At 38.7% G+C, this 14,572-nt stretch overlaps 2 protein-coding genes across 6 annotated transcripts in view; one reads left to right on the top strand and one right to left on the bottom strand.

Moving 5' to 3' along the window:
• Positions 1 to 14,572, bottom strand: part of LRP2BP (LRP2 binding protein) — a 73,481-nt gene that overhangs the window by 24,044 nt on the left and 34,865 nt on the right. The window contains exon 11 of one of the 2 annotated variants that reach the window (XM_088131668.1): positions 14,411 to 14,542. The exons of the other annotated variant lie outside the window; for it this stretch is intronic. The gene's annotated coding sequence lies outside the window, so the exon portion shown is untranslated. Of the gene's footprint in view, positions 1 to 14,410; positions 14,543 to 14,572 lie in introns of those variants that run through there. 2 annotated transcript variants of the gene reach the window in all.
• The window catches only part of SNX25 (sorting nexin 25), a 63,762-nt gene that overhangs the window by 42,195 nt on the left and 6,995 nt on the right, over positions 1 to 14,572 (top strand). For 3 of the 4 annotated variants that reach the window (XM_088131607.1, XM_025163741.2, XM_007423697.3), the window contains exons 10-16: positions 1,401 to 1,556; positions 3,151 to 3,282; positions 5,159 to 5,299; positions 6,017 to 6,130; positions 8,439 to 8,603; positions 9,447 to 9,561; positions 13,827 to 13,893. In XM_088131607.1, coding sequence (XP_087987733.1) covers positions 1,401 to 1,556; positions 3,151 to 3,282; positions 5,159 to 5,299; positions 6,017 to 6,130; positions 8,439 to 8,603; positions 9,447 to 9,561; positions 13,827 to 13,893 — 890 coding nt within the window. Of the gene's footprint in view, positions 1 to 1,400; positions 1,557 to 3,150; positions 3,283 to 5,158; positions 5,300 to 6,016; positions 6,131 to 8,438; positions 8,604 to 9,446; positions 9,562 to 12,139; positions 12,278 to 13,826; positions 13,894 to 14,572 lie in introns of all 4 variants that reach the window. The other variant, XR_015794264.1, reaches the window with a different exon arrangement.

Genomic DNA, 14,572 nt, shown 5'->3' with positions numbered 1-14,572 from the left:
CCGCTCCATTTAAACTGCTGGGTGAGGTCATCTGTTGGTTCAGGGTCATGTATTTTCAGTATACTGATGATACCCAACTATATGTCTTGATTCTGTCTCAACCAAGTGCTGTCCCAGTGTCTGGAAGCTGTACAGGTCTGGATGGGGAGGAGCAGACTCTGGCTCAATCTGACAAGACTGAGTGGCTGCAGATATTTGTGGCCTCTGTCTCTGGAGATCTTCCCTCTTTGGTCTTGGATGGGGTTGCACTTCCCCGTTCAAGACTAGTGCACATTCAGCAGGTGGCAGCTGTGACCAAAATGGCTTTTGTACAAATATACTTAGTGTGACAGCTGTGACCTTTGTTTGACCAGGAGGCTCTTCAGACCATCACTCGTGCCCTAGTCACCTCACAAATGGGTTACCGTAATGCACTCCACAGGGGGATGCCCTGTTTTCTTTCTTTATATATTGTTTCTGGGGCCATTCATGATTCTTTTTTGTGCTTTGTATTTTTTTTTTTTATTTGTAATTGTGAGCTGCCAGACTCATTTGGTGTCAGGCCGCCTATAAGTTATATAAATAAATAAAACAAATTTTCTTATCTTCTTGATGCTCTCAGTTATGATTAATTTGGTAGCCCTGTCCCCAACTGCCCTATCATTACCACTTGCATTAGCCCAGGTAGAATGTTCATGTAGTATGTCCCCAGTAAGTCTCCCAGTCAAGTATTCATTGGCATATACATTTATCATAATTAGAAGCAGTATTAGCTCCAGATTTTAAAAGCCATGTTCCAAAATGAGAATAGAATGAGCAAATATTACTTCCCTTGTCCTCTTGAGTATTCCATTATTGTATTTCTATGAATCAACTTGTTACTTGCGTTAAGGTATTAGAAGATGTAGGAATATAATATATAAAACATTTGAGTGTACTACAGCATTTTGAAAACAAAGGCATTTCTACTGATTTTTTTAAAGTGAGAACTAAAATTTTAGGACACATGTGGTGAAGATGCTTTGATTCCCTCTGCCAAGGGCTTCTGTAGTTGAGGAGAAACATAAGCAAAGTTATAGCAAAGGACTTGTTATATGCAGTTGCAAGGCTGTATATCCTAAATATGTTTTTCATCTGTGAACGTCAAAAGAATGTTGATGAATAATTTTGTAAATATTACAGGTATTTTTATTTACTAACATTTTCATTGTTCTCAGAAACTAATCATGTCTTGCCAAGAAACTTGCCTAAACTGGCACACTTTCATCAAATCAAAGAGATTTAAATCTAGATCTCATTTTAGTTTCACATTCTTCATTATTAGCTTGCACTTGCTATTCTGTGCATAATAATAAGCTGGGCAATCATGACACTCTTTTTAGTGATCTGCATCACTTGATAATGAATTCCATCTGTCCTAGAGACAAGTTTGTGAAGAAGTTATTGATGAAGGAAGCTCAGAAATTAATGAACAGGCCAGTTATGCTGTAAATAAGCTACGCCAATTAAATGACAGACTTGAATATAAGAGACAAGCTCTAAATTCTCTCTGTAGTTCACCAAAACCTGACAAAAAGGTAGGTAGCTTTCTTATTTTTAAGCATATCAGTCAATTGACTTTAGAATAATGAGTAGTTTTGCTTAAGAGGTCTTTCCTTTAAAAGTCAATGTAAGTGTTATTGCCCTTATTTGCCACTGATGATATATCACTACCTTTGTAAAGCCCTTAAAACATGTGTGGGTAATCCATTCAGTGTCAGTATTGCCCCATGCAGGTGCAGTGATCATTTCTACATTTGTGTCTGTTTAACACTGAACGTTCTCCAAATCTTGAGTCCTAGCCCTGAACTCCTCTTATAGAAATACCAGTGGCTGAGCCTGGGAACACTGTGTGTCCAAAGCTTCAGGAGCTAGGATCCCGTTTTTCAAAGGCCAAGCTGGGAAATAGCTTTGGAACATGAGGATCCCAGGCTTTTGTTTATGTCACATAGCCAAGCTTCATTATTTGCTGCTTGGTTCTGTTCTGCACTGGATAAAAGAGAGAGAAGATTAAAGCCTACGGAGTACATATGCGTGTTCTCTCCTTCACTCTCGTCATGTTGTCTCTTACTCTGGAGATGAGAAATAGCATACCTCCCAGAAAAGCCATTAGTAACATCAGCTGCCTTCACGCCTAACTCTAAGCCTGGTACATTGTTTGAGAGCTTGTTTGGCCAATTTCTTGTTAATTTCTCTCCACATATTAGCTGGTTTGGCATGCTCCCTTGCTGGAGATAGGCTTGGAACAGAAAAACAAACCAGGAATAAATTAGGTTAAAGCACTCTGGGGTCATAAACAAGTTTCAGTCCCTGGATGTACTGTACAGTGATTTGTTGCCTTAAATCAGTGTTTCTCAATCTCAGCAACTTTAAGTTGTGTGGGCTTCAGTATGCTGGCTGGGGAATTCTGGGAGTTGAAGCCCACACATTTTCCAGTCCAGTTGCTGAGGTCGACAAGCACTACTTTAAATAAACTATGGTGTACAGAGATGTTAAAAAACACAATTTAAGCTAAATAAATCCTGACTTGATGCGAACTAGGCCACACACTGTCCTAGGTCTGCTAGTGATTTGCTTAACACTGATACTCTAAATCAGCCTCTCCAATTGGAACCAAGCCAGTATTCATATATCTGTCTGATGCTTATGTCTTAAAATGCGCATTTAACTCCATGATAGCTTTTTGGCTGTACACAAAATTCATCTGTGTACAGTTATATTAGAGCTCTCTGCATATTTTATTACATTAGGTAGCAGGCATGCGTTCTTTTGGCTGTCACAATTGATTGGCTGTGTAGCCATTCTCACTATTTCTATGAAGTCTAATAGAATTATCCCTAGACAGTACCTTAAATCACTGTTTATTTTAAAATTAACACTATCATTTAAAAATGTTTTTGTAGTGACCACCTCACCCTCTTTTTTGCCAAATTCACTGTAATCCATAATTTATCATCAAGATCTAATAAAGTTAGGATTTCTAAATTATAGTTAAACTTTAACTAGCACAGCTATTAGATCAAGTTAAAGTCTTATAGATGGAGAAAAAATTGAGTGCTTTCAGTAAATCTTGTTGCTGCTACCTAAAGAATACAATAACCTATGAGAACAACCATATTTTTCCCCTGGAAGATTGTTTCTAAATTGAAAGATGAAATCAGTCTGATGGAGCGAGAACACAGTGACCTTCAATTACATATTGAAAGAACAGACTGGTGGTGTGAAAATCTTGGCATGTGGAAAGCCTTCATTAATACTGGAGAGGTATGGCATGTTCTATCTCTCATCTGTTTTGGGGGTTTTTTTTGGTTAAGTGAATGGGATCTTGCTAGTCAAATGTTTACTTCAGAGGTCTCTAGGGTATTTTTTTTCATTATTTTGAAATAGCGAGCCATGGAGATGTCTAGCGCTCATACTGTGATGTCATCAAGGTAGATGAAGCTACACTGTTCTACTCTTTTATTGTTAAGGCTTTGGGAAAGGTTACTGAAAATAGGCACATGGAGTCTTCCATAGAATATGTATTTTGCTTCTTGAGTTGTATGAAATGAGAGACAGAGAGCAAAAACAGCACCACTGAGTGCTAACAAGATTGCATTTCTTTACCCACTCCCAGCCAAGCTGTTCTGTTTCCAAACCAGGCTGACTCTTGTTATTAAAACAGCCCAAACTGAGCAGTACTGTAAGAATGGCCAGTCCATAGGATGCCTCTTCCCCTTGTAGCATGATCAGGGTAAATGGGCTGACACACCGAGGTAGGTTTTATACTGAGTTCGGTATGAACCAGTGCATGACGATAATGATATTGATGATTTATTAAATTTGTACACTGCCTGACTTCCAGTGACCTTGGGTGATTCACAAGGCAAAAACACAGAAAAAATAACAATATAACAATAAAGACAAAGGAACAAAAAGATAGCAAAACCAACAACACACACACACACACAGTCTCTCTCTCTCTCTCTCTCTCTCTCTACTCAGAAAGGGCTTCAACCACCCAGGCCAGGCTAAAGTCTTCAAGGCCCTCCTCAGTGGGGTGGGAGCCACCTGGATCTCAGGGGAAACCAACTGCCATTGGTTGAGTCCATTTTTCAAAGAACAAAACAGAACAAAGTTGGCAGGTCTTGAGAGAGCAATAAATATTCCACCAGGATCCATCAAGCCTGCATTTGAATTCATTGTGAATGTTAATGTACTTCCTGGAATTAAATTCTAAGTTTCTAGAATCAAGAAAACAGGCTTTTAGTAATTGGAAATATGTATTGTTTTAGATAAGGTGTGCATTTTGTAGCATGCTCTTCAGGGCTGTGCATATTCTTAGAAAGAGGCGTTTTGCAGTATGTAGAAATATGTCCAAATTACCTCTCTTTGAACAATAATGTGGTTGCAATTTTTCCCAGGATTTCATGGCTGCACTGCTCCAGCCGTGTCTGGATGCAGAGGCACTGCTTATCACAGGCATTTGGCTGTGTGTGCATACACATAGAGACAGCTGAAGCAGCTTCTGAAAAAGTAACACAAGCATTGCTGCCTGAATGATTCAATAGGGACTGGAAAATTTGTCATTAAGCAGGGTGGTTGTTAAGTGAAGCACCACATGACCCACATCCGATTTTCCAACATTTTTATGGTGGTTGTTAAGTGAATCACATGGTCATTAAGTGAATCACATGGTCGTTAAGTGAATCACATGGTTCCCCATTGATTTTGTTTGCCGGAAACTGGCTGGGAAGGTTGCAAAAGGTGATCACATCACCACGGGACACTGCAACTGTTCTAAGTGCGAGCTGGTTGCCGAGCGCCCGTATTGCAATCACATGACGGGATGTTGCAACAGTTGTAAGTCCAAGGACCAGTCATAAGTAGCTTTTTAGTGCCATTGTAACTTCGAACAGTCGTTAGGTGAATGGTAGTTAAGCGAGGACTACCTGTATATTTACTTCTTACCTTCAAATGATAGCTTGAATTTTCTGTATTTATTTTTCAAACATGGAAATAAGCCTGCTACAAAATCAGTTATGTGCAACAATTAAAATGCACCCCAGAGATTCTTATGAAAATATGAACGTATTAGTAAATAAGTTTTTTCAAGTAATGTTCTCTAAAGTAAACATTTAATAACTCTTTATTTTCCTAGGTCATTGAAGAAAATGGTGAACAAGTGCCCTATTATTCTGTCATAGTGATATTACAGGAGATTGGCAGGATTGAAGCGAAGGAGTGGACAGTTGTCCGAAAGCTCAGCGAGTTTCAAAGTCTGCATCGGAAACTCAGTGAGGTACAGAGATATTGTGGGGCGAGCTCTTGCTTACTTTGAGAGGTCTAGTTGGTTCTTTGGCAGACTTTGTTTTTGTACTTGAAACTATTGACTTTACTGTAGGGTGCATTGTGCTTATGCATCCCCACTTCTAGTTCTGTTTAAATTGTTGGTTAGAATTGATAGACCTGATCAATAGAATTGACTGTACCCTAATTCTTAAAATTGCTGAAAGTTATTGGTGTATTCAATATTCATTCAGATAAAGGTAAAGTCAATAAAGTCAAGCTTGATCCTTGGGTATTACGTATGTGGATATGTCCATCTTGTTTTCTTGGCAGTGATATGGAAGTGTCTTCTGTGTAATTTTGTTGACTTGCTAGTTATGTTTAGAGCCCTGGGATTCATTTGGTAGGACAATGGAAATATTCTTCTACCTTTGTTTAGAGTGTTAGTGTTCAGGGAGTTAGCTGACATTCATGCATTAAGAGTATTTTGTGTCTGATATTCAGACTCTTTTATAACACATTGTGTTTCTCCATTTCTACAAAGTGATGGCTAGTGTGAGTCTTGAGCTGGTGTAGGTTTATTTCTGGAGGCATGGCTATACTAACAAATAACATGCAGAGAAACTGAAAATCAGCACTTCCTAGTCATATTATTCTGTACATTATTGGCTTTAGTTAGGGTTATAAATTAAAGTGGATTAATAATTGGGAATTGCTTCTTCCTACCTAGTGTTTTCCATCATTAAAGAAAGCTCAATTGCCTTCACTCAGCAAATTGCCATTTAAATCTGTAGACCAGAAATTCATGGAGAAATCTAAGAACCAGTTAAATAACTTCTTACAGGTAAGATTCCTTAATTTGTTCATAATCCCAAATTGTAGTCCCCCCCTCTTTTATTTCTTCTGATAATCCTCCATCTTTTCACACATGATGTCCCAAATTCAGAGTTTGGATTAATAAAACAGCCTAATTTTGTTACCAATCTATGTCCCTTTCCTTTCAGTGGGATTTAGTATTTAAGTATACAGTACTTTTGTACATATAGTGTGACAGGCCAGTGTTTGAAAATGCACTGAATGTGAATACTTGTCAAGGAGATAGAATTGGTTAAAAAGGGTAGGCCTGTATTTATCTTGTGTTACGTTCTCTGAGGACCTATGTATTGAACAATTCTCATCTTTGTTCCCTTGTTGTGTCTATAAGCAGATACTTACCTTCTAATATGTTTTTGGGGAAAAGATTATAGACTCTAAAAAATAGTGTTCATCTTCTGATGTCTCTTAATAGGTTCTGCTGTACAGGTAGTCCTTGCTTAACAACCCTAATTGGGACTGGAATTTCTGTAGGTAAGCAAAGCATTGTTAGGCAAAACATCACATGACCATACCACTTGGTGATGGCAGTTCTGGTAGTCTTTGTTGAGGTCATTAGGTGAGGACCATGCCATCGTTAGGTGAGGACTTCACGCTTCTCTTGCCCTGCTGCACTCACCTCTGCTTCAGCTCCCCCCACCCGCCTATCTCACCCTCCATCTCTACCCTTTTGGCCACCCTGCACTCCACCGCCACCTATCCCTGCCACCCCCAGCTGATCTTCACTGTCTTCTTCCTTCTGCTACTGACAGAGGCCTCACAAAGGGTGGAGTGCAGGGTGGCCAAAGGGGCAGAGATGGGGGTGAGATAGATGGGCATCGCAAAGGCCTCGCGAAGGGCCAGCAGCTGCCTTGGCTGGGAATGCCTCATCAGCAGTGGGAGGAAGAAGATGGCGAGGGTCAGCTGGGGGCAGCAGGGGGGTGGCAGGGGTAGGTGGCAGCGATGGCAGAGTGCAGGGCAGTCAAAGGGCAGAAATGGGAGATAAACAGGTGAGGGAGTTGAAGCACATGCTGTGGTCATCAATACAGGTGGGCTGCCAAGCACCCAAATTTTAATCACATGACGTGGGGGCGCTGCAACATCCATCACTTTGAGGACTGGTTATAACTATTTCATTCAGTGCTGTCATAACTTCAAATGGTCACTGAACGAATGGTTGTTAAGTGAGGACTACCTGTCGTTCAGCATGGCAAGCTTGCTGTCCACCATAATGAAACCTCATGGGTATTCTCCAATCTCAAGAAAGGGCCCAGTTACAGAATTTGAAGACTGAGTTTCCAGATTTGAGATTTTACATTTCTGCTGGCTGGCATAATTAACCATGATTAACAGACTAAAAATATATACAATATATGTACTTATTATGTATAACATAATATAGGTGTTTATAGAAAATCAAAATGCCTGTAGAATACTTCTTAAAATTTAAGGCAGCCCACATATCTCGAAGAGCATGTGTGAAGCAGTTGTTCATAATACCATATATATATAGCTTAGTTATCTTAGTGTGAAACATATGTTTCTTTCTTGAGATATATGCAACTTGGCAAACTAAATGATATGCATTCCCCCAACTTTTTGCACTAATTACAAGATGTCTGCTGGTCTGTGTCCATGTTTATATTTTTTTATGTATGCGCTGTAGCATCTCTTTATCATTTGCCTAGCTGGGCTGCTGGGAATTGTAGTTCAGTGGTATGTGGAGTGTTACAGGTTGCTTACCCCAAATTATACGTTTTTGCAATCAACCATGATGAGCTTACAAATCAAAGAAAACTTAAGGTAGAAGTGAAAATAAGGCGCTGCACAGTGTGGGTGGAAGTTGTCACATCTTGGTGCCCCAGAGATGTGAATAAAAAGAGAAGTGCAACATTGTTAATATTGACTGTCCCGGTGGAAAGGCTATAGATCATCCCTTAGCAGCTCCTTGGGCTTTTTTAGTTCATCTGTATCCCACAATGGAAAAACAGTCTTAAGGTATAAATAGTAAATATGATGTTTTCTTTTGAAGGTTTTTTTTCTTAGCATATACCAGCATTCAGTTCTTTTATTTGTCAGAATACACTTAGAACCCCCTTCCCGAAATGTTGATTCCAGGAACAACTGTTGACTTTGTGATCCTCTAAGATGTTGATGCTGCTGATAAATATTTTTGCTTTCTGTCACAAAAAAACCTTAATAACTACAATGGATTGTAATATGCAGTTGTTTCCTGGTTTAAAAATAAAATAATCTATAATTCTAATATCTTCAAATACCATTCGGTCTTTTTTCTGTAGAAATTGCTTTCTGATGAAAGGCTGTGTCAGAGTGAAGCACTTTATGCCTTCTTAAGCCCTTCTCCTGAATACCTTAAGATGATCGACATACAGGGAAAGAAGTCTTCTTTTTCACTCTCTTCATTTTTGGAGAGGCTTCCTGGTGACTTCTTTTCTCATCAGGAGGTAAGTGGGTGAAGAATTATTATTTTTGGTAGATAAACATGTGTCCAAAATAATGAGGAGACAACTAGACCTATATCACGTTGTGCTAAACTACAATATGATTTGTTTGTTTTTGGCTTAGAGTGATGTGTCACCCAAGAGGCAATTGATTTACGAAGCCTGGGGAATAGGTCTGCATATCTTGCTAATCTAAAAAGAGCAGGCCACATTATGGAGTAAATTCAGATAAGATAAAATTGTGAGTAATTTTAAATGAATGAACCAGTGGCCAAGACGATAAATGGTTTAAAGGGTTTTTTTAAATAAACAAAATATTGAAGGCTCTAATGAAGGTGTGTTGTATACATTGTCTTCACATTTCAGTAGTTACTACTCTAGGGCAGTTCACTTTGAAAATAAGTTTTAAGTTGTATCAAAGAACAAGGGTATTGATGAAAAAGGTCCATATCTGAAATGTATAACATACTGGCCATTTTAGGAGAACTGGATGCAATCAGCAAATGTTATCTTCCATTTAAGAATCTTGGGTAGCAAAGCTGGGCAGAATGTTTCCCAGATATTCTATAGAGATGCTGGCAGTAGACAAGTTCTATTAATTTGATGGCATGAGGTTCATGAGCTTTGATTTCCTATTGCTCTGTGGAACTTCTATTGAACTGGATAGCCTGGGGAGATTTAAATGGCAAAAGAATAAATATGAGTTCTAACAGCTAGTTCACACATTCATCACACAATATCTCAACACTTGAAACAGCAGATTATTATTCCTGTTTTAGAGAGAAAGTAGAAATGCATTTAAAAGTTAATTAACTATAGTTTTCATGCTGTTCTTATGTTATTCAGGAAGAAGCTGAAGATGATGATCTATCTGACTATGGGGATGATGTGGATGGGAAACGGGATGCCCTTGCAGAGCCTTGTTTCATGCTGATAGGAGAGATTTTTGAGCTGCGAGGAAGTAAGTAAGGAACTTGTTCTTTAGCACATAAGAGCCAGTGTAGTTGAGTAGTTAAGATGTTAGAGTAGGACTGGAAAGACCCAGGTTGAAGTGTGCCCTAAGCATGGAGATTCATTGGACATCTTTGGGCCAGCCATCCTATTTCAGTTCACTTTGGTTCACAGAGTGGTTGTTGTGAAGATAAAATGAAAAGAAGTCCAACCTTTTGATCAAGATAGAAAACTAAAGAAACCAATAAGTGATTACATCTTGTATAATTTTTAAGCATGGAAATATTCTTTTTCTGCCTGAGACCCACTAATGCAGTTTCTGTCATGAGTCTGAATAACATATTTATATAAACATTCTATATATATACAGTTGCAAGAAAAAGTATGTGAACCTTTTGGAATTTCATGGTATTCTGCATTAATTTGTCATAAAATGTGATCTGACCGTCATCTAAGTCAAGTGTATTGACAAATATAATGTGCCTAAAATAACAACACACAAACAATTCTGATCCTTCATGTTTTTATTGAACACACTCATTCAACATTCAAAATGCTAGTGGAAAAAGTAAGCGAACCCTTGGAATCAATAACTGGTTGACCCCCCCTCCCCCCGGCAGCAATAACCTCAACCAGGCGCTTCCTGTGTGATCAGACCTGCACATCGTTCAGGAGGGATTTTAGCCCATTCTTCCTGCAGAACTGCTTTAGCTCTGTCATATTCTTTGGACGTCTTGTGTATGGCTCTCTTCAAGTCATTCCATAGCATCTCTATTGGGTTGAGGTCTGGGCTCTGACTTGGCCACTCCAAAAGGCGGATTTCGTTTTTCTGAAGCCATTCTGTTGTGGACTTGCTCTGGTGTTTTGGGTCATTGTCCTGTTGCATCACCCAACTTCTACCAAGTTTCAGCTGATGTACAGACATTCTGAAGAATTTTTTGATACACTTGGGAATTCATCTTCCCCTCAATGACTGCAAGCTGGCCAGGCCCTGATGCAGCAAAGCAGGCCCAAATCATGATGTTTCCTCCACCATACTTTACGGTTGGGATGATGTTTTCATGCTGATATGCAGTGCCCTTTTTACACCAGATGTAGTGCTGCATGTTCTTTCCAAATAGTTCACTCTTTGTTTCATCAGTCCACAAAACATTTTGCCAATACCGCTGTGGAGTGTCAGTGTGCTCTTTTGCAAACTTCAGGCGTGCAGCAATGTTCTTTGTAGTAAGCAGCGGCTTCCTTCATGGTGTCCTGCCATAGACACCCTGCTTGTTCAATGTTTTACATACTGTAGACTCATGAACACAGATGTTAGCCAGTTCCAATGATGCCTTCAAATCTTTGGCTGTCACTTGGGGTTGTTTCTTTACCTCGTTGATGAGTCTTCATTGTGCTCTTGGGGTCATTTTGACTGGGTGCCCACTTCTTGGTAGAGTAGCCACAGTCCCAAAGTGTCTCCATTTGTAGATCGTTTGCTTAACTGTAGACTGGTGAATTTCTGAGGTCTTTGAAATCACTTTGTAACCCTTTCCAGCTTTATGTAAATCAACAATTCCTGATCATAGATCCTCTGAAAGCTCTTTTTGGCAAGGCATGGCTCACATAAGCATATTCTTCTTGTGCAGAGCAAACTCAAAAAGTTTGAGTGGTTTTTATCAGTCAACATAGCTCTAGTCCACACCTCCAAACTCATTTTCTTAACAAGACTCCAGGTATGCTAACACCTGACTCCAATTAGCTTTTTTGAGGTCAACTCAAGGGTTCACATACTTTTTCCACTAGCACTATAAGGTTTTTATGGTTGTTCTCAATAAAAACATGAAGGATCAGAATTGTTTTTGTGTTATTATTTTAGGCACATTATGTTTGTCAATACTCTTGACTTAGATGACGGTCAGATCACATTTTATGACAAATTAACGCAGAACACCATGACATTCCAAAAGGTTCACATACTTTTTCTTGCAACTGTATCTCATATGGAAGAAGATGAGCATGGTTTTAAAATTGGAGGAAGAAACATCAGTAACCTGCACTGTGCTGATGACACTACCCTGATAGGTGAAAATGCAAAGGATTTGCAAGCTCTAGTAATGAAAGTTAAGAAGCACAGTGAAAAAAATGGGCCTAAATTAAATATAAGAAGACCAAACTAATGACAACAGGAAGAACAATCCACCTTAGAATTGTCAATGAAGATATTGAAGTGGTGATAGGTTCTGCCTTTTAGGATCAACCATCAACATTAAAGGAACAAGTAGTCAAGAGGTATGCCGCAGATTAGCACTTGGTAGAGTAGCCATGAAGGCCTTAGAAAAGATATTCAAATGCTGTGATGTGTCTACATCTACAAAGATCAGAATCATGCAAGCAATGGTATTCCCCGTGACACTCTATGGAAGCAAAATGTGGACTTTGAAAAAGCAGGGTAGGAAGAATATTATGCTTTTGAACTTTTGTGTTGAGGAAAACTCCTGAGAAATACTGTGGACAGCCAAGAAAACAAATAAATGGATCATTGAACAAATCAACCAGAGTTCTCACTCAAGGCATAAATGACCAGGCTCAAATTATCCTACTTTGGACAGATTATGCAAAGACCTAGCTCCCTAGAGAAGGCTCCAATGCTGGGAAAGGTGGAAGGAAGAAGAGAACGACCAGCAGCAAGGTGGATGGACTCAGTTACAGCGGCAATGGGTGTGCCGTTGGAAGACCTGACAGACCAGGTTAGGGACTGATCATCATGGAGAAAATCTCTCTATGTGTTCACTAAATGTTGACAATGACTTGATGGCACATAATTAATCAATGTATCTCATAATCACCTATAAATATTTACTGCGTGTGCTGATCCATTTGCATGTAGCATTAGCATGTCAGGAAAGGATATGTATTTGCATGATATTTTAAGATTTTTTTGTCTAATATGTGCCAGGTCTTGGAATAGTTGGGTTCTTTATGAATCCCATCGTTGATTTAAAAGTAAAATCTGGGCATTCCAGTTTCTTAAAACCTAAGAACATGGTTCCATAATAATGTATAGCAATTTAAACCTCTAACATTTGCAATCTAGTGGCTGTTTTATGGCTTGTTTAGCCTAATAGTTTTATTATATTGGTTATGCTGTCATTTTAGTTAGAAGGTTTTACAGTGTTTGAAAGTTGCCTTGGGTAAACATTTGATTTGAAGGATAAAATACCAATGTTTAAATAAGTATATAAATCCCATTGCTCTCAACTGTAGATTAAATAATGACAAATGCTGCATGGAGTAGCAAACAAGTAACTAACCATCCCAGATCTGCTATTATTCATTAGAAAGATTTATATTTATTCTGAAACAAGAAAAGGCTTGTAGTTGAATATGACTGGTGAATTATAAACAAATACCTTGAAACAGATAAGGTGGGCTGAATGGAAACTATGCCAGTTAAAGTGATTCTAGGAGTTGACACTGATGTGAAAATACATAATCAATCAATCAGTTATATAACAACAGAAACCAGCTGAAGATTCTAGATTTGGACCCTCACCAGATTGGAAAGAATATAGTCTCTCAACTAACTCAGAGTTATTTAGGGTGTTAATAAGGTAGGTAATAAGTAGCACTCTGAATTAAACTAGAAATGGGTTGGAAACCAGTACAGTTGTTATACTGAGGTTACATGATAGGATTACTTGATTCAGTCATAACTTTGGCTGCAGACTGTGTGGTGTCTGAAGTTGGTATGAAGGACCTTGCTAATATCCCAGTCAAACAGTAACTAATACATTTGTCAGGTGAGATTGATCCAGCAGTCATTTCTATTGAGACAATCTTCTAAATTGGGCAAAACCACTCCTGCCCCACATCAATACTCAAACATTTAATAACAAGGCTGGATGTATATTCCAAAGCTGCTGGCCAGAGCAGAATGATGCCCCTATCTGTGAGCCTGACCCATAGAACCTCTTTTCGTATTTGGATTTAATTTCACTTGTTTATCCTCATTTTAGCTGTCACTGATCCCAGACATTACAGACTTCCATGGCTTTCACAGAATCAGATGACAAAGTGACTCAGAGCTGAGTTCTGCCCTTAGTTTCCCCAGAATATGCTTGAAGAAAAGTCCTTCTACCATCTGTTGAAAATCACACTGTACAACTCTGAATTATCTCTCCTCACAATGTCATGTAGAGAAGTTATTCACCCAGGTATACAACAGCATATTTAAATGGGCATTAACTGCAGGTTTTGCATTTACTCCTTTGTGCTGCTTGCTTTTCTTTGTTTTAGTGTTTAAGTGGGTGAGGAAGACACTAATTGCACTAGTTCAGATCACTTTTGGAAGAACCATCAACAAGTGAGTGTGCTACACTTCCTTTGCTTCTAAAATTATTGTGTAAGAATTAGCGATTTGATGCAGAAAGAGTCAGAAACAATCCAGACAGAGGTTGTGATTGGCCTGATTCTTAGAAACAGGCAAAACTGTTTTTCACAGATTTATTTATTTACTTAGAAATAGAAAGGGTTTTTTTTCTTACGGTGTGCTGTGTTGAATAACACAGTGAACATCCTGTCCCAAGCTATATCAGAAGCTGTGCCAAGGAAGTCTGCATTTGCAAATTCTATCGATTTGAGTAGAAATAATATTATTGTTCCATGCCTAGAAGTAACAGTTATGAAGAAATGACACTGAAAACAGTGCAACTCACTTCTGAATATAAAGGTATAGAATTGCATTGTCCTGTTTCACCCGATACAACAGAAATACTTCGACAGAAAACATACCTGCTTGAACAACACAGAGGCTGAGATAGTCAGGATCCTGAATTTTTCATCAGATACCAAATGTATATCTGCATACAATACAAATATGAGCTACCAGAGTGGGTATAAGAGTAGAAGTTTATAAGCTGAGTTACGTTTCCATGGAACGGTGCTTCTGAGACATTTTGAAGTAAGGTTCAGGTACTCTAAATTACTTCCACCATATGAACCTGAGCCACTTTCTACAAGAAAATGCAAGATTATCACCAACA

The sequence above is a fragment of the Python bivittatus genome, unplaced genomic scaffold, assembly GCF_059951505.1.
Source record: "Python bivittatus isolate LINGU-HERP-01145 unplaced genomic scaffold, Pbiv_v1 ctg000070_np1212, whole genome shotgun sequence".
Taxonomy (NCBI): Eukaryota; Metazoa; Chordata; class Lepidosauria; order Squamata; family Pythonidae; genus Python; species Python bivittatus.
This window is presented reverse-complemented; position numbering and strand designations above follow the sequence as displayed.